Source organism: Apaloderma vittatum, unplaced genomic scaffold (genome assembly GCF_000703405.1).
Source record: "Apaloderma vittatum isolate BGI_N311 unplaced genomic scaffold, ASM70340v1 scaffold35455, whole genome shotgun sequence".
In the NCBI taxonomy this organism is placed as follows: domain Eukaryota; kingdom Metazoa; phylum Chordata; class Aves; order Trogoniformes; family Trogonidae; genus Apaloderma; species Apaloderma vittatum.
The window spans coordinates 1-19,613 of NW_009719458.1; the positions used below are offsets into that span (position 1 = coordinate 1).

At 36.0% G+C, this 19,613-nt stretch overlaps 1 protein-coding gene across 1 annotated transcript in view; it reads left to right on the plus strand.

Annotated features, from left to right (window-relative positions):
- Nucleotides 1-185: 185 nt before the first annotated feature.
- Nucleotides 186-19,613, plus strand: part of AGL (amylo-alpha-1, 6-glucosidase, 4-alpha-glucanotransferase) — a 31,908-nt gene continuing 12,480 nt past the window's right edge. The window contains exons 1-19 of the mRNA XM_009870642.1: nt 186-267; nt 2,389-2,599; nt 3,466-3,632; nt 4,051-4,254; nt 8,761-8,942; nt 9,147-9,258; nt 9,505-9,625; nt 9,804-9,906; nt 9,997-10,094; nt 10,669-10,808; nt 13,211-13,398; nt 14,898-15,021; nt 16,074-16,237; nt 16,770-16,871; nt 17,124-17,276; nt 17,357-17,507; nt 18,588-18,712; nt 18,812-18,924; nt 19,046-19,180. Coding sequence (XP_009868944.1) covers nt 186-267; nt 2,389-2,599; nt 3,466-3,632; nt 4,051-4,254; nt 8,761-8,942; nt 9,147-9,258; nt 9,505-9,625; nt 9,804-9,906; nt 9,997-10,094; nt 10,669-10,808; nt 13,211-13,398; nt 14,898-15,021; nt 16,074-16,237; nt 16,770-16,871; nt 17,124-17,276; nt 17,357-17,507; nt 18,588-18,712; nt 18,812-18,924; nt 19,046-19,180 — 2,675 coding nt within the window. The remainder of the gene's footprint in view (nt 268-2,388; nt 2,600-3,465; nt 3,633-4,050; nt 4,255-8,760; nt 8,943-9,146; nt 9,259-9,504; nt 9,626-9,803; nt 9,907-9,996; nt 10,095-10,668; nt 10,809-13,210; nt 13,399-14,897; nt 15,022-16,073; nt 16,238-16,769; nt 16,872-17,123; nt 17,277-17,356; nt 17,508-18,587; nt 18,713-18,811; nt 18,925-19,045; nt 19,181-19,613) is intronic.

A 19,613-nucleotide genomic window follows, 5' to 3' on the forward strand; every position in this document is an offset into this window, starting at 1 on the left:
TCCTCGGCCGCCTGCTTTGCGGGGAGCCGCCGGGCCGGGAGCGGGGCACGGCCGGGAGCTCTCCGCCTTCTTCGGGTGGCAACGGAAGGGGAGCTCAGCCTGCGGTGCCATTTGCTTTTTGTGGTGTTCTGGGTTTTTCTTTCCTTTCCCCTTTTCACTAGTTTTAATGTGAAACTGCTTCGGACATGCTCGCTTCCCCTGCAAAGCTCTGTGGGCTCCAGTCGTGGTTTGGTCTGACTCGTAAAACCCTTGAGAAATGGCGAGCGGGTCAGCTAGGAGCCATCAAGCTTCATGGGAATGAAATGCAAAGCATTTTTTAGACAGGCCCAGCAGGATGGGACCTCTGCTTTTATAGCCTGTACTTCAGTGACCCGAAAAAGCCCTCACAGGTCACGCTCTGTAGTATTTATCTGCAGTGCATTATGTAGTACTCCGTTTTTAACATTGTTGTTTGGAAATATATCAGTAAAACTAACAGTTTGTGAAGTCTGAGGTAAGGTTTCAGAATATGGGAGTTTTAGCTCCTCATAAATCTTATCTTGCCTGTCAGATCCCTTTATAGCTGTGCTGTGTTAATATTCTGGCTGCCTCCTTCTAAGAATGTAACATCGTTTCTCTCGGAAAGTCTTCTTAGGTCTGTTTGCAAAAAAAGAAAAAAGTCAAAAAACCAAGCCAAACAAAAAACCACACTACTAAGAGGTCCGCTATTATGCTGCTCAGCAAATTCAGACTATAAAACCTAAGCCGCTGTCTTTAAAAACCATTTTTAATGATGCAACAGTTTTTTTTACTCTTGAAATTTTATGGGGTTTGTTATTGATCTAGGAACCTAATACCAAAGTGGCATGGGAGCAAGATTTTGGTTCTTGAGAATAAGAATTTTCTTCAACTATATTGATTTCAAAATTTTCTGACAGTCTAAGAAAATGTCAGTAGTAAAAAAGCACAACGTTGGCCCTAACCTCCCTTTTTAACTTGTCCTTCCAGTTGTGTAAATTTTGTGCAAGACTATCAAACATTCAAACTGCCTCTGCTGGTAGCAGTCCCTGAGAGGGCATTGCTAATTTTGAGCACAGCATTCCTGATGTCAGTATAACTGTTACAGGAAATAAGATATCAGTGGTATATATGCCTGTGCTCTAATTTTAGTAGTCCCTGTAATAAAATCATGACATGTCAGGACAGTCCTGGAAGGAGTGTACTTAACCTTCCACAAGGGATTTTTTTTTGTGTGTGCATGTAAGATTATTTTTTTTTTGCAATTAAATGAGCTTCATTCTACCTGACGGACATTCAGATCCTAAAACGATTTCTTTACATAGTTTTTGGTGCAGTGGTGATTACATTAACAAGAGAAAGTGTAAGCTTGATGAGACTTACATTTAATATGAAAGTGGCTTTTTCTCAAAATACTGGAACTTGATGTTCAGATTAAACTTTCTTTTACACACTATAATTAATTTTCTGTGTTTTAATAACTTTCTCTGTTTACAAATACTCAGTTTCTTTTAATCTCAATTTTGTAGACTGCTAGGGCTAGTAGGTGTTCTACTACAGTTAACTACGTGACTGGCATGTAGTTTAGTAGAAGTTATTGTGCAAGCACTTATATGTGTTTCAGTCACTTGAAACAATGCTGCAATTAGCCTTACACAAGGTGGTGGCCCTCATACATGCAGGTGGAAACCTACTCTGAAATGTGTTGACTAAATTGAATTTTTCATATCCAACTGTACATACTACAGCATGGTTTTAGGTTCTAATATTTTAACTTAAGTTCTCATTGTCATGGATATCTTAAACCTAAACACTGCTCTTTCTATGTGTATGTGACCTCCAGCATATGTGAAAAAACCCCTTTGTTTTGATCTCTCTGAAAGTTTAGGTAAATTACACAGAAGTATATATAATTTTACAGCTAAAAGCATAAGGAGTTTATCATTGTTTAGTAAACACTCAATGGAGAATGAAAGAGTTTGGAATGCATTCCTAATTTTTTTTTTCAGATGTTTTAATGAGTCAGCTTAATATATAGACTTAGTAAGCCTAAATAGTTAAATACTACATAATCCTAAATCTACATAAAGTTGTATGTAGTCTGATGATCATGATGTTTTGCTGTATTTTGTTTTTAAGACTTCTTATATAGCAAAGAGTAACAAATTGGAAAGATGAGTAGTGCCATATAAGTAAAGGACTATATGTAAAGTGCAAAGAACGTTAGGGAAGTATGAAGGGATGATGCTGTAGAAATTTGCCATTCTGCCAAAATTCTTGGCAGATATGTTAGTGCACTTTCTTCTTAACATAATGTCAGATTATGATTTGTAATCAGAATAGAAATTTATAGTCCTCCTGACAAATTGGTTTTCTCTGTTTTGTCTTGAGGTTTTGAACTACAGTTCCGACTGGGCCCAACTCTTCAAGGCAAGCCCGTTACTGTATACACAAATTATCCAGCTTCTGGAGAAGTTTTTGATCGTCACAAGTTCAGGGCACTGTCATGGCACAATCCCACAGGAAAAGAAGATGACTCTGACAAATACTGCAAGCTGGATCTCCAAATTTCTGGGTCATACCAGTACTATTTCAGTCTTGGGTAAGTGAAATTCTATACTTACAGCCTAGTGCAGTCTGCTCCCTTATTCTGCTTTTTAACTTGAAGAAATCGCTCTTAAGAACATTTTCCAAGCATTTTTCAAATTGCAACCATGGGCTGTATCTGATGAAAGTCAGTATCTGTGGTGGTTGCTTAATACTTTCTGATGCAAAGATATCCTCGAGAATATACAGAACAAAGTTGATTCATTTTCTGTGAATGTTGGAAAGGCAAGCCATTTTTACAAAGTCATTGGCATTCTTAGTGTCTTCATTTGTACTTTCTTCATTGACTTTGAAGGTTGTTTTCTATCTCTTTAGCTCAGAGGTTCTGGCATTCCTTACTTCACATTCTTTACTTCTTGCTTTGTTTCAACAGAACAAGTGCAGAAAAGAGTGCAAGTGTTTGTAATGGTTGTAGTCTGGTATTCTGAGTTTCTGGAAGTCGGTTGGTTAGATTTCCTCAGGCTTAAAAGGGCATTTAGCTTCTATGTCTTCCCAACCGTACTCCCGAGTGGAGGCCTTTGTATAAATGGGCAGTCATGCTTGCTTTTTTTTTTATGTCCATATCCTAAAAGAAGGAACCAGTACTGTCTCAGAAAATAACAAAGGTATGTCACTTTTGCAGACAGTTTAAAGCTCTATATCCCAATTATATTCCTGGAAGTTCAGTAGAAAGAAGATCCCTAAGAGGTGAACATCAGTGTACTGTTTTCTTCAAGTGACCTGCAGTCCTGTTCCCTGCCTCCCCCCCAATCACTGTACTGGGGTACTGTGTTTTTCAAACAGCTATGCTTGTTGAATTCTTTCTGAAACTGGATGGTGCAATGCGTGTTCACTATACCAATGAAAATTAATTTTTCCTAGAAATGAAAAAAGTGGTGGAGGTTACATCGTTGTGGATCCTATTTTGCGTGTTGGAGCCGATAATCATGTGTTACCTTTGGATTGTATTACACTCCAGACGTTCCTCGCTAAGTGTCTGGGACCATTTCATGAATGGGAAGATAGGCTTAAAGTTGCAAAAGAAACAGGTAATACACATATTAAAGGATATACGTTTTGTTCTTGTGATCAAAGCCCAAAGTTACGCTGAAGAGCTTTAGTGTAAACACCTCATTTGATCTTTAGTTTGTAGACTAAATATTTTCTCCTAGATTAAATTTAGTTAATGAATTAAGTCAATGAAATAATTAAAGTAGTTGCAGACGTGCAAAAACTCAGGGATTTCCTAATTTGGGAAAGCTTCTCTTTTACTAGGAGTTGGTAGAACTGACAAGGTGATTTTTAAAGCTTGTCTTAGGTTGAGTTTCAAGGGAAAGATTCAGATTAATTTACACTGGTTATTTCAAACACCAGCTTTATGGACTTGTTGTAACTAGCTTACTATGCTGCTTGAACTTTGACTGAAATTTGGTTTTCTTATTAAATGAATGGCTTCTTATTACATAGGTTACAACATGATTCATTTTACACCACTGCAGAAGCTTGGACTGTCTAGATCATGTTATTCACTGGCTGATCAGTTAGAAGTAAATCCTGAATTTTCAAGCCATAATAAAAAGTGCACTTGGAGCGACATAGGAGCTCTTGTGGAAAAAATGAAGAATGAATGGAATATGCTTTGTGTCACAGATGTAGTCTACAATCATACTGGTATGGTGTTTTTGTGAGTGTTAATAACCAAATTGGTTCTATAGTTATATTTCATTATTTCCCTTAATTTCCCCTGCCTTGAACCTGTTTCTTTGGTAGCTGTTTTAATCAACTTAGTTGCCTCTTGTGTTTGAATCTGTCAAATCCAGGACAACTCGTTACAATTATAACTGAAGTTCTCTGTAACAGATGTACGAGAGTTTAATATTGTTACTGAAAGAGTGAACAGGGCCCTTCTTAAAAAGAATGAACTGTGTCTGTTTTTTATAATATACTTACTTTTATGATCTGCACTGTGTGGCTCCCATATAAGTGAATGGAATCTGCCATATGAATTATTTGCTGAACATAAACCAAGTACTTTCTTGTTAAACAGGGTGCTCTGCTTGTAGCTGCTTAAAAGTAACTGCTCTAATTGGTGTCTTAACATGCAGAGCAGGGACAAGAGGCAAGGGTTAAGCAGGGGAGGAAATGTTACAGCTCAGTCTGTGGGGAAAGGAAAAAAAGTAGCTTTGTGTTTGCAGGGGTGTTCTTTTAAGTATAGACATGCTAATGAGTTGAAGGCTTTACTTAATTGCTTGAGCGACAGTGGGTTTTCTTCAGTATGATCTGATGAAATTTAAATTATAGTACTTAATTGGTAATTTTTTTGATTTTTTGGATAATGAGTTGACTTTGATTACATTTATAATGCAGTTTTAATCTCTTTCTATAATCCTAATGTCACAATAATTAGCAAAACCCTAAACATAGATATCTGTGAATTCCAAGGTTTGTTTGCTCTCCTCCCTTGGTGTTTACTGCTGCCAAACATTCCTGCCCAATCAGCCTGCAGTGCACTGCGAGCCCTCTTGTTTGCCCTGCCTGTTTGCTGAAAAGTTACTAAGTATAGTTACTGGCTATGTGTCTGAGCAAATTAGGCTTCTAAACATTCTCCCAATTTTGGATAAAAAATTTATTGCACTTGATGAACTGGAAATCCAGTTTCTCTTATGTGTGCTTAAGATCCTGTCATCTTTTTGCTGTTGCATGCTACCAAGGAAACTGGTTTTATGGAAAAAAGTACCTATGTCTAATTATTAGACTCCAAAATGTTATTTGGCTACATTTTGTGGAAGGAATTTTTCAGATTACATTCAGAGTTTCAAGTAATCTTGTTGGGATAGGTAATTAAACATTCATACTCTGGTGAATGGATGTTGAGAAATATCTTCTAACAAGATAGAAATTCTTGGATGACCATGGTCCTGATTTACATAATTAAACAAAGTATATCTGGTGATTTAGTTTCCTGCTTTCAAACTTTTAAACTCATCTCTGCTCCCTCCCCCTCTCCCCGCCCCCCGTGTTGTTTATAACCAAAAGCTTTTGATTTACAGCTGCCTCCAAACTTTAAGTGCCAAATTTAGGTTAAGCAGAAAGATACATTGTTAAATCTCTGAGTTAGCAATAATATTGTATAGGCTTGTGGATCTTTCAGGGGGACTTTTGAAATAGTTCTAGGATTCTTCTTGTCTGGATCTTGATTAGATGGAAATTTAGCCTTTTTGAGGGTATTTTAACAGTAACTTCCACTAGTCAAATTAAACCATCCTAATGTGCAGGAATGAAGTAATTGTAAAACATGTTTCTTATGCCTATTTGAATATAAAAGACACAAAATGTGCAGTCAAGTTATTTGGAGCAGATTATGAATACTTGCACAATGTTATTAATTCTGCAGCAGGTCTGCATTAGAAGCTTAAGTTGTCTCACAGTAAATCCTCTAATGCTGATAGTTCTAATAGCTCATGACCCCTCAGCTTACAGTAGTTCTATCAGTCTGTAGTTTCTACTTTCTAGCCAAGACTATTGTCTAAAAATGACAATATACCCCCGCAGTTCCTGTTGCAAAGTCAGACAGCTCGCTAGTAAGCGCTTAAACAAAGGTGTTTGGCTTCTACGGTGGAATGGAGAGCGGACTGCTTGTGCAGTAGAGAATAGTGGGAATCGGTTTTTGATGTTAGTGTTTGTTAGACTCTGATGAAAGCCGGCATTTATGGCCCGACTTTAAAAGTAGATGCATACGCTAATGTTAAATATAGATGCACCTTTGGCATATTAGCAGGAGTATCACAGATAAACTTGTAAACCCTGGCTGGTAACTTGGTAGATGTGCCCTTTTTCGGCTGTCGTTTCCTTCACCGTGTTCAACTACCCTCAAGTAAGAAATGCTATATTCTCTGGCTGGCATGAACTTTTCACCAGGAGACAGAAAAAGGAGAGTTACTTCATCCTTTTCTGAACTTTCAGTAGCTCAGTAATAAAAATAAACTGAAATAAATTATGTCGTCTTTATCTTTCAGAAGAGGCTACTATTGTCTAATTGCAATTTACTACTTCCAAGCACTTGACTAATCATGTCAAACAGCACCTTTTCTCAGCTTTATAAAGGGGGCGGGGAAAGAAAAAGTAGTCTTGGGCAGTGAACATCACTACTAAATACTAAGTTTGTGTTTAATTTACATAGTGATGAATCAGTCCTTTGAAAAACTGAAATTGTTAAATAAGTGTAATGAATTTTAGCAATAGTTTTCTGTAATTCCCAATCTTAATATCCCCACATTTTTATACTTATGTGTATTTTCTCCCTAGCTGTAACTAATATGATCACAAGGGATGTTTTGGGTAAATTTTTTCTCCAGATAGGTTTTTTTCCATGTTATGTTGTAAACTGTTGGAGCTTGCCTTCTGATCAGAAAACATCCTTCTGTTCCATACCAGAATTGGTGGAAGACTTGTTGACTTTTTTGTGTGTGTTAATGCTGACACCTTAGATTTAAATGATATATTGTTTTCTTATAATTAGCTATCTTCATTCATGGAAGACCTTTATAGCAATTCATGGTTCCTGCTAGATGAATAGAGTAAGCTAGTTTTGCTTTTTGGAAAAAAAAAACAAAACGTTTTTTTCAGAGGTAGTGTATGTATTAAAAAAACCCAAACAACTATATGTGAAGATCTATGTGGCATAAAACAGCCTTTAACAGTCTGAGCTTATTATTGCTCCGTGTAACTTTAAAGTAACTATGGTGGGTTTAGATGTAGGTGACATTTACACCATGAAGATCTTAATTGCCACAAGTAGTTTGACATTATAAGCATGGAATTTTGCCGTGTTCATAATGGTCTTGAGATGTAATGTTAAGAGGATGTTCGGAAAAGCTATTTGTACTGTAAACTGAGAGAGTACACTCTTTTCTTTCCCTTTGACATTTTTGTTTGAACTTCTGTGAACTAAGAAAACTTGGCTTTAGTTGTTAATTTTTCTGCTGTAGTTTCGGACAGATTAATGCTTCTTTCTTCATGTTTCCAATATAATAATTTGTTCCTTTGTGTGAAATATTACTAGTGGGTTTTGCTGCTTTTCTAAAACAGTGTACTAATAAGGCATATTCTGTCAGAAATGATTTTTTAAAAATTATAAAACCCAAGAAAAATATTTTTTTTTATTCTTATGCATTTCATGCTTTTTTTTTCATTTGAAAGAGTATGTGAAAACTATTTTCAGTTAAACAAGGTTTTTAGAAGAGTTCCAGAATTTGAAAGATATTAACTTGAGGGTTTTTTCTTCGTTATCGTATTTCTAAAAGTCAAAATGCTCTCTTGTATAGATGTAGTTACTCATACAGCTGCTATAGATGTATTTACTTATACTGCTGTATGCACACCATGTTAGAATATTGCATTTGTTTTCTAGTGAAGGGTCGTTACCTTCTCTGAGTTAATTCTTCATGTCCAGCATACCTTCTGGAACTTGATGCTATGGGAGAAGTTTAGAAAATAGACACTGGGGAGTGCAGTGTTTGATCTGTGCTCGTGTTCCATTTGCATGCCCCAGACAGCGCACTCATCTTCCTCTGTAAGAGTTGGTGGCATTGCTTCCTGCCACTCTGCTTCTTCCTGTGTACACAACAGTGTCACAGCTAATCCTTTCTTAAAAGCCCATTTAACTGCATTTTCCGTTAATTATTTGTTGGGCAGTGTGTGTGTGCACACTGGTTCTTTCTGGCTCTGTATATATATCATCTGGTAGGTTTAAGAGTATCAAAAAATAAAGAACGTGGGCCATCTTAAAGCTTTGTTTGGCGTGTATGTTTGGCCTTCAACACACAGAGTATTTCCTGTCCATTATTTGATGCATTTCCTGTAATGAAAGTGTGATTTTTGTTTTGGTTTTTTGCAGTGTTTTAGAATTAGTGGTGCTATTGCATGTTTTTATGTAACTAACGAAGTTTCTCTGCAGTCTCAGTAACTATTTGTTGCAAAATAAACAGCTATCAGTAATGCACACCTCTGCATAAGATGTTTTCTATTGGCATGGAAAAACTTAGTTGAAATGGGAATTAACTGTACATGCCATCATACTGTAATGTTGTGTTGTTAAGACTTTTGCACAAAACAACAAAGTGTTCAGCTTGTGTACTTACTTTTCTTTTTGTTTTTTTTCTCCCTTTCTTGAACAAGCTACTAACAGTGAATGGCTCAGGCTGCATCCAGAATGTGGCTATAACCTTGTAAATTCTCCTCACCTGAAGCCAGCTTGGATCTTGGATAGAGCTCTCTGGCATTTGACCTGTATGGTGGCTGATGGAAAATGTATTGCTAAGGGGGTCCCTCCCTTGATTGAAAATGATCATCACCTGAATGTAAGTGTAAGCTAATAAACACTGTAAATAGCCGAATAAAACTTCAGTATCTCAAAAGTTGTGGAAATGCACAAAAAATGGTGTATACTTTGCCGATAAATTTAGTGAAAGAACTCTTTAGTCCACAGTATTTTTTTTCTGAACAATTCATATGAGCACTTAGCTTTTCTTAAAAATACTGTAACACAATTTCTATTATTACAGTGTCTTCGTAAAATAATTTCAGAAGATATATATCCAAAAATTAAGCTATGGGAATTTTTCCAAGTGGATGTTAACAAAGCTGTGCAGCAATTCAAAACCCTTCTGACTCAAGGTAAAGGAAGAGTGTGTTGCTGAAGTACATATATTATATATTTATAGTTCAAGAAATTTACAGGTAAAACTTAACAGTGAGTTGGAAAACAAAATAATCCTTCCTTTTCTATGTGAGAGATCTACTGTGCTGATTTAAACATACAAGAATGCCTTTACACATATCTTGCTTAAGGCTTTAAGTTGTATGTCTTAAGTATAATTCCTGGGTTTACTTTATGAATACTCTTTTCTGTCTTGTTCTTAGGCAAAATGAGCACTAAATCTGATCAAAATCAACATCTTCAAGTAGTTCAGGATCCTGATTATAGACGACTTGGATGTACTGTAGATATGAATATAGCATTAGCAACATTTATACCACACAGGTATTGTATTATTGGTTAAAGCTAAAGTCACAAGTGAATTTAAATTTGCAAAACCAAATAAATGAAATTGTTTTCAGTAATGGGAAAAACTTAATTTTCATTCCTTTTAGTTATGAATGCTACATGTTTTAAAAAGAAATTATTCTAATTGTCTCTGCTTTTAATGTCCCCTGATAAGCAATGGACCAGCTGCAATAGAAGAATGTTGTAACTGGTTTCGCAAGAGGATTGAGGAACTGAATGCTGAACAATACAAACAAACGAATCACCATCAAGAGCAGGTCTTATAATTACTGTGGTTTAATGCTGAGTTGTTTTAAATTGCAAATAAATGCAGGCATTTCAATAACACATAATTTAATTACTTCCAGGCTGTCAATTGTCTTGTGGGGACTGTGGTTTATGAACGACTGGCTTGTAATGGTCCTAAACTGGGTCCTATCACTAGAAAACATCCTTTAGTTACCAGGTATTATTTTTTGTTGTTGTTTGGAAACTATTATAATCTATCCAGGGAAAGTGAGTTCAAAGTTCAATAAAAGTCTGCATTTATACATACAAGTGTATGTTTTCTTTCCCACAAACAAATGCTACTTAATGAATTGATTGTCTTTTTTTGTTGTTGTTGTTACATGAAACAGCTTTAAATGTCTAATAAACAAATGTGACCAGACAGCATGAAACAATACTCAGAGCACATCACAGCCTTGCGTAGTGCAAATTGTTCTTGTAGGTGAAATAGAGGTGGAACTAGGAAAGCTTACACCTCTCAGGTTTGTACTTGATGCCATGCATGTGTCTGCAGAGCTAGGGCTTTCGTCTTACATTACCAGCTTGACACCAAGATAGTGGCAACACCTTTAAGACATGCAACATAGAAAACTCCCCATCATTTATAGTCTAGCAGCTGCTTTTTTTTTTTTTAAATCTGCTTTATCTACAAGCTAGTTCAGAGCAGATATTTTAAAAACAATGAATTTCAGCTTCCATTGCTCTATCATTTTTTCGATTCTTTTTTTTTTAACTGCCTGCCTCTTCCGTAGGTATTTTACTTATCCGTTCAAAGAAATGACTTTGGAGGAAGAAGAAACTATGATCCATCAGACAGACAAATCTTGTTATTTCATGGCTCATAATGGCTGGGTTATGGGAGACGATCCTCTTAGAAACTTTGCAGAACCAGGTTTGTAGAAGAACTTTGAGTCATCTTATAAAACTTTTGAAGTTGTAGTCAAAGCCAAAAAGATTAAATAAAATCTTTTTTTCCAGATTTATTTCTTTGAAGCTGCAGGATAGCAGATACTCAATTTACAGCACTTTTATTTCCCATTCATCATACGGATCAACTGTAAGAACTGAGATTTGAGGTACAGTTTTGAGAGAGAAGTTAGCAGTTTTCTGCCGCTGAAATGGGGACATCCTGCCTCCTCACTTTTGTCATTGTCTTTGTTGCTTTCTTTGTACTTTGCCTCCACACCCTGCTTGTTGGCATGTCCATAAGACAATGACAGTGTGGCAGAAAACCAGTGCAATAAAAAAGTGGATTGTATTTCACTGCATTAGTGAGTGAAAACTGGATCCTTGAAAGGTCTGATGAGTGTCAGTCAGGCAGTTGAGAGATGACACAGTTATTCCAAGAAAAGTATGCAGATAAAGGTAAGGTAGGGTATGAAATCACCAGAAACTAAAATATTCTAACTCCTTTGTGGACACCATTGATGTCCAATAAAAGCAAGGTTCACAACTCTTGTTTTCAGAGTAGACATTCAGTTTGTAAACTGAATCAAACAAAGGCCAGTTTAGTTCTAATTAAAAAGGTCTATCTAAGAGTTTGTTGAGTCTGCTTTAGAAGCTAATCTGATTGATAGTCCAGTGTGATCTGGAGTTAGCAAACACCTAATTTCTGTGAAATAATTACAGCCCTTTCCCTGCATTTTATTTACTTTTTTGGTTTCTTCTTTGCAAAGGATGAAGATAACTCATGTTTCAAGAGTAATTTTGTTCGGTTGCCTTTCAGTTAACTGCCCTTTCTTCTGGGCAGACTTGTATTTTTTTCCTGCAACCACTGGCTTCAGTTAGCATACCTAACTTCTGTTACTGAATTTTCTCTCTTAATTTGTCTTACAGCTTTCTGAGTGCTTTGTTTTGTGTCTTATACACATGCCTTACATGATTTCAACTGGGAACACAATGTGGAAAAATATACATAAGGGCACATAAGTAAATGCAAAACAAATGCAACTGGTTCTATAAATGGCCCTTTAAAATAATTATGGTGTGCATCCAAACAAAGCCAGTTTTTCTGTTTATTTAGCTCTGTTTCCATTATGGAAAATAACAAGTAGATGATGCTTAAGTGAATGTTTTTGGAAGTAGTGGTGACGTAAAATCCCCGTTCTTTATTTACTAGCTGCATACTCTTATTTTCCGTCTTAGGCCCAATCACTTTGGTGTCCATAATGTGAGCTGTAGGAAATTAGTCTGGCTGAAAAATAATCCCTTTGCTAAAGCAGGATTACTTCTTCAGTTGAACAAGTTTCCTGATCTAATTCAAGGTTCAACCATGAAAGTAACTGTGGTGTGGTACATCAGTATAACTGGTCTAGTAGGAGAAAGCACTGGAGTAGCTTTGTGTTACCCATCCTGAGCGGTGCCAACCCTGTTTGTGCTTTGGTCGGATTTAGATAAGGTTAATATGAACAGACCTGCAGTAGACTAATGGCTCAAAGGTAATTGTATTTCTCTTATGTGAGGTCTGTTTGTTGACAATTCCACAGTTGTTACATGTTGCATATCGTGGGAGTTTTGGTGGTTTGGGTGTTTTTGTTGTTTTGGGTTTTTTTTAAATGATATTATGACATATAGGACAGAATTCACTTCTTTAGATATGACTGATTATTTAAGTCTGTCACATTTAAATCTCAGTATATTCTATGCAGTAAGAATATTACAGATGAACTCAAATTCAAAGTTGTGTGTTTTGGTGTGTTTTTTTTTTTTTTATTGATTGCATTAAAAAAAGGTAAAACAGTGTTTGAGACTAGACAGAGGATAAATATTTTCATACACACAAAATTATCTAGCAGTTGGGTCCATTTATGTGACTTATCTGCCAAAGAACTTTGAAAATTTGCCTTAGGTCATCATAGTCTGCTGTTAACGGAAGATAAAACTGTGGCTTTAGCAGTTTATTTGTGGTAACCCAATGAGATGCCTTTTTTGAATTTGGACAGTATAAATAACTGAACTATTGAGTTTCCTAATTTGTTTGCTGCTTTTTTCTTTTTTTTTAAGTACAGTTTCTATACTACTTGGGAGAAATAAAAGGAACTTGTTTTCAAACTGAAGAATTTTATTCTGAAGAATATTACTACAGAAGTTAAATATTGTTGGAGTAGACTGAAACTATACTTCAGTGTAGGGTATATAGTTTTTGAGTTGATATATCTGTTGTTAGAATTTTTACTTATTGGTATTCTCATACCCTTCAGCAGTAGAAAATGAAATACTACATTTTCATTTTCATTCACATTGTATACTCTGTGTGTGTATACATATATTACAGTGAATTTATTTTCCTTACAGGTTCAAATGTTTACTTGAGAAGGGAGCTCATTTGTTGGGGAGACAGTGTGAAACTACGTTACGGTAATAAACCTGAAGACTGCCCATACCTCTGGGCACATATGAAAAAATACACTGAAATCACTGCCACATATTTCCATGGTGTTCGTCTTGACAACTGTCACTCAACGCCTATTCATGTAGCTGAGGTACGCAAAAAGCAATGTTTATTAGAAATAATGTTTATTATAAAGCAGCTTCTGTCTGTGAAATAAATCCTGCACTCTAGTTACACGGTCTGCAGGGTCTACATGGCAGAGTTCAGGTTTGAATGAATTTCCTCATGGGATAAGCAAAATTTCTTGACTGGTGATGTTTAGATATGGTTTCAGCTGCTTGAATCAGTTAGTAGAGTGGTGTAGCTATTTTATCCTTTAGTTCTTTACTTTAGCTGAAATATGGTGGACTTGGCACAGGGACTGCTGGTATCCAGTGTGTCCATTTTAGCTTGGGTCATTGCCAAGACTTAGTTGAAAGCCTTGATATTTCTTTGCCAAATGTATTTTGCCTTTGCTGCATATTTTGTTATTGCTGTATTAAACAGGAAGTGGTTTAGAATCATAAAGCCATGGAATCATTTTGGTTGGAAAAGACCTTTAAGATTGAGTCCAGCCACTAACCTAGCACTGCCAGGTCCACTGCTAAACTGTCTCTAAGCACCACATCTCCTATGTTTTTTAAGTACCTCCAGTGGTGGTGAACCCCCTACTTTCCCAGGCAGCCTGTTCCAATGCTTGACAACCCCTTCAGTGAAGTAATTTTTTCTAATATCCAATCTAAACCTCCTTGGGCATAACTTGAGGCCATTTCCTCTTGTCCTATCACTTGTTACTTGGGAGAAGAGACCAACCCTCACCTCACTACAGCCTCCTTTCAGGTAGTTGTAGAGAATAAGTTCTCCCCTCAGCCTTCTTTTTTTCTGGGCTAAACAACCCCAGTTCCCTCATCTGCTTTTCATAAGACTTGGTCTTGAGACCCTTCACCAGCTTCACTTCCCAGAATTTTAAAGTTGGTAAAGAACACCTGCAAAAAGTGTAGTTGGGCAGGCTTATTGCTAAGATTAATGCTTATTGTTTCCCATGGAGCTGACTACATCCAGAAATTGTACTTAAATGGTAAATTAATTTTAAATAGGTTGGAGTAGTGCCACTTGTTAGTGCTTAGTTTTAGCTTGTTTACAGAGCTTCCTTAAATCAATGAAGAGGTCTCTAAAACAAGCTGATTTACCCACACTAAAGTTATAAGTGACTCTTAAATGCTGCCATTTCAGAACTTCTGCTTTTCTTTCATTTATTGTTACGGTTTTTGGAATGGTAACTCTGAAGACTTCAATTTAAGTTTTCCTCACTTCCTACCTTTGCAGGTATCTCTCTTTTATTCAGGCTTTGTTCTTGCATTTTGAGTTAAGATTCTGTTTAAAAACAAAGTTGTAATTATTTTAGTCTTCAGAGAATTTCCTACAATTATTTAATCCATAAATTATTTCTGTAAAAATAGTAACACGGTTTTATGAATCTTACCTGTTCTTAGTATTAATGAACTGCATATATGAATGACTCATTTATGTTTGGTTAACATTCATGTAAATGATTGCGCATACATAGCTGACGATGGATGTCTTGCATTAAAAATGTGTTATGATCTATAGGAGATGCTAGCAACAGCCAGATCAGTCAGACCTAATCTTTATGTGATAGCTGAACTCTTCACGGGCAGTGAGTACATTGACAATGTTTTTGTCAACCGCCTGGGAATTACCAGCCTGATTAGAGGTACAATAAGCAGTTGAAAATTATGTAGGATTGTTGTGTATGGTTTGGAGTTTTTAATGTGAAACTAACATTGGTATGCTTTTTTTTGTTGTTTTTCTTACATATATGTGTTCTTGGCTTATGCAATTACCTTTCTTCTTCATGTTCCGTTTAACTTCTCCTGATTTTGCTTATGTTTGTGTGTCCTCTTCTGTGTAACAACTTTTTTTGTTCCTTAATTCTGGCTTTCTATTTATCTTTGCTGCATGGCATTTTCCTATTGTCCAATCCCTGCCTAGCTTTGAAACTTGTCGTTTTTTGTATCTACCTTTCCCCTTTCTGTGGCTTTTTTGGCTGTGCTTTTTGCAGTACATGCTGGACACAGCTAGAAAATTGCGAGCCGATTTGTATGTAGTGGCTGAACTGTTCACAGGAAATGAGGAGCTGGACAATATCTTTGTGAATAGGCTGGGCATTACCTCCTTAATAAGAGGTAGGCTTGCTGTGTGTGTGGTCTCTTTCCAACGAGAGATTATAGATGACGTGCCTTTTCCAAGGAAAAGTTTTTTTTCTGGATTATGCACTTTTAATTTCATGCTCCATGTAATCAGGTGTACAGGTTTTGCCTTGTGACTTTTTTGATATTCAGCAAAAAAATACAGTACTAGCTGTAAAATAAAGAAGACATTCTGCATTATTCTACAAAAGGTTAAATATTTCATTCTTATTCTAGCAATAGAAAAAGAAGTTGTAGCATAATTCTGCTATGCAAGTGCTGCATCATGTCTGAGTTTTGTTGCATGAGTTTCTTAAAGCCTATGAGTAATGCTTCCAGATCTCTTTTCTCTCCCTTTTTTTTCCATTAGCTTTCTCTACCTTAATTTGTTCTAGTAAATGGCGTACTCCAAGGCTGTGTATCCACATTGGAGAATATAGTTACATGTGATTTCTTTTATTTTTTTTAATGATTGAACACATCAAAATGACTGTAAAATGCTGCATTAACATTTTTGTGCTTGCTCTACTCTATGGTAGCTGCTCTTATGCAAACACTTACTTCTTTTGTTCTTTAGAGGCAATGACTGCTTATAATAGCCATGAAGAGGGAAGGTTAGTTTATCGTTTTGGAGGTGAACCTGTTGGCTCTTTTGTTCAGCCACGTTTGAGGCCTTTGATGCCAGCTATTGCTCATGCTCTCTTTATGGATATTACACATGATAATGAATGTCCAATTCAGGTAAGCACTTAAAACCGAAACCGAAAGCTGACATTTAACATTTTCTGAATTGATGTTTTTGATCCATGGGTGGGCTTGGTGCAGTCTGGATGTTTTTCCTGAGTGATATTTAGGAAAAATGTGTTTCAGATCTTCAAATTTTCATGCAGAGAAGAAAATTTTATAACAATTTCCTGTGACATTCAAGACTGTCTTTCAAGGATAAAAATATATGAAACTACTTAATGAGCTATTTTGATTCTTTCATTCTACCTACCATAAGAGGTTCTGTTCTCTTAAGCTCGTGTTTCACAGGAGGGAATGAGAGAGGGTGGTGGGAATTGGAGTGCTTGTTTTTGAGAGCTTCTCTTGAGTTGCTTTTGTTAGTGCATTTTTAGTTTTGTTTGTTTAAAATAATTCTATTGTGATTGAGAAAGTCATGTGATTAGCAACTCCTCTGTTAAACTGAGTCTATCTTCTGTATACTGAATAGGGAGAGTTGAATGATGTCTTTTGTTTTACTCTTTATTACCTATTTATTTTTTTAACATAGCACCGATCTGCGTATGATGCTCTTCCTAGTGCAATGATTGTTTCCATGGCATGCTGTGCTACGGGAAGCACCAAAGGCTATGATGAGCTGGTACCACACCAGGTGTGTCTATAACTTAACTCCTAAATTGCTTTTAAAAAATGTAACCTTTGTGTTTGTTCTAGGACATATATTTTAACATGGCTTATTTGAAATTCCAAGCAGTTTATTAACTGGCATTATTTCAGATTGTCCAATTTCGTATGGGATTTGAATTGACTATATAGTTGAAACTTGTGGTATGTAGTGGTGGTGTGGGTTTGTGTTTTTTTTTTTTTCCTCCTGAGTACGTAATATTTGCTTAAATCTTTACAGATATCTGTAGTGTCTGAGGAGAGATTTTATGCAAAGTGGAATCCAGCAACATACCTGTCTTCTGGTGAAGTTAATTTCCAAACAGGAATTCTAGCAGGAAGACTGGCCATGAACAGGCTGCATCAGGAGCTGGGTGCTAAAGGCTTTAATCAGGCAAGAAGTGAGGGTAACACCGCAATTTCTCCATATTTATGTTCTGAGTGAGCACAGTTGCAATGGTGTGTCTTTTCTAGGTGTATGTAGATCAAGTTGATGAAGATATAGTGGCAGTGACAAGACATTGCCCAAACACTCACCAGTCTGTTGTGGCTGTGAGTCGAACTGCCTTCAGGAATCCTGTAACTTCCTTCTACAGTAAAGAAGTACCTGAAATGTGTATCCCAGGTAATCAGCTTTATTTTCAAGAGAAAGCAGATGTACAAGAAATTCTAGTTATTCTAAATGTGTCCTTTTTAAATTCAAACATGTTAAATGGATGTGAGGATTTTCAGTATGTAACACTGCTGGTGTATGTGCAGACAGGCATGCACCAAAAATGGTTAAAGAAACAGTAACAAACTTGCCTTGCTTAGAGCTTTGGAAAGCATCATGCTGAGTGTACTTCCTGCTATAAGCCCCCCATGGAGGTGTGGTTTTTTCTACTGTCCTGTTTGTGAACTAGTTAACAAGAAGATGATTAATTGTAAGAGTTGGAGGGAGTTACTGTTTATTGTTACACTGGGGAAAAAGGCCAAAATCTCATATGTGTCAATGTCATTGCTATTCAGTTTTCTTATATGACTAGTTTTGTAGTTTCAAAATACATCTTAATAAGAAGTTAATATAAGAATAATATATAGATGATACGTAATATTAATTGAATATGCAAAGTGTTTACTATATTTTTAATAGTAGCAAAGTATAGAGACTTCTACATGTTTTCTTGACATATTTCTGAAGAGAAGCTTTTCAAACTGACTTTTGAAATACGCATAAAAAGTCATGTTATATCTCAAGACATTCAAAAGTGACTGTTAAGACTTGTGTGCCTTAGTTTGTGGATTACCGAAATGGTAGAGAATATTAGAATAATTGCATAGTAATAATAGTTTGTTACACTTTGAAGATAAACCATCTCTAACTGTGGTTTGAAAACCAATGCAATGCAGTCCTCTGAAAGAAGGAAACTTTAACAGTTCAGTAAAAGACAGGCTGTAATTAACTAGTTGTTTACTAGTTTTACGGTTAATTTATCATGAAATAACAAAGCTTCAATTATGATACAGCTAATGAATACGTAATGATTGTTTATAGGATATTTGAAAGACTTCCCCACGTTTTGTCACATTTGGTTGTTCTTTAGCTATATAACAAAGACATATTTTGCATATTTGGGGTTTTAGTTTTAGCTTTTGGTATGTTTTCAAAAATTCCCTTTCCACTTAAAGTATCTTAACAGCTGCAACATGATTTAACTTTTCTTAGGGAAAATAGAAGAAGTAGTACTTGAGGCTAGGACTATCGAGAGAACTGCTAGTCCTTATAAAAAGGATGAACGTTTTATAAATGGATTGCCTAATTTCACAATGGAACTCAGAGAGCATATCCAGGTAATTAGCCTCCTTCACCTACATTATGATGTAATACTTTGTATTTTATGTTGGAAAAAGACATTGAATTTCAGTTGCAAATGTGTTCTCTTTTCTAAGATTAAAGACAGTAAAATTATAAAGCAAGCTGGAACTGCCATAAAAGGGCCAAATGAATTTGTTCAAGAAATAGAATTTGAAAAATTAACACCAGGAAGTGTCATAGTGTTCAGGTATGTTGTTAAAAATGCCAAATGACTGGCTTACTTAATACAATAACTATTATCAAGTCTCAAAACAAAGAATCCTGTCATTGTAAGTACATTCCTACAAGTTGTGCATTCATATTTACAGAGTTAGTCTTGACCCAAAGGCACAAGAGGCTGTTGGTATACTCCGCAACCATTTGGTCCAGTTCAGCCCTCATTTTAAATCTGGAAGTCTTCCGGATGATCAGTCAGCGCCTATATTAAAAACGTTATTTTCTTCGTGAGTATCCTTTTAAGTTTCTGAAGTAGAACTGAGAGAGCTACAGTGGGAATAAAGAACAGTCTGTAAACTCAAAGTGAGGATTTTTTTGTTGTTGTTACTATAGGTGGGTTTGGAGTCAGAGTGCCATCGAAACTTGGAGATATTCTGTTTATATCTACAATACTAAGCAGGATTAATACTTTAAAATTTCCCAGGCTTTTTTGTTCGTATTCTGTGTAATTGCTGCTTAAATTAGACTTGCTAATATCGAGTGTTTGTCAGTGTTTACTGTGTTTTTACGTAAATACTGAAATCTCAGCAGAATGTATTGGAGCATCTGAAAAATCAGGCTCATAGTTTTCCAAGATTAAGTGGTGAGAGTTGCATATATTGGATTTCTTCAATGTAAATCTGAAACTAGAATTGTTTGTGAAATAATTTATCTCTTTCC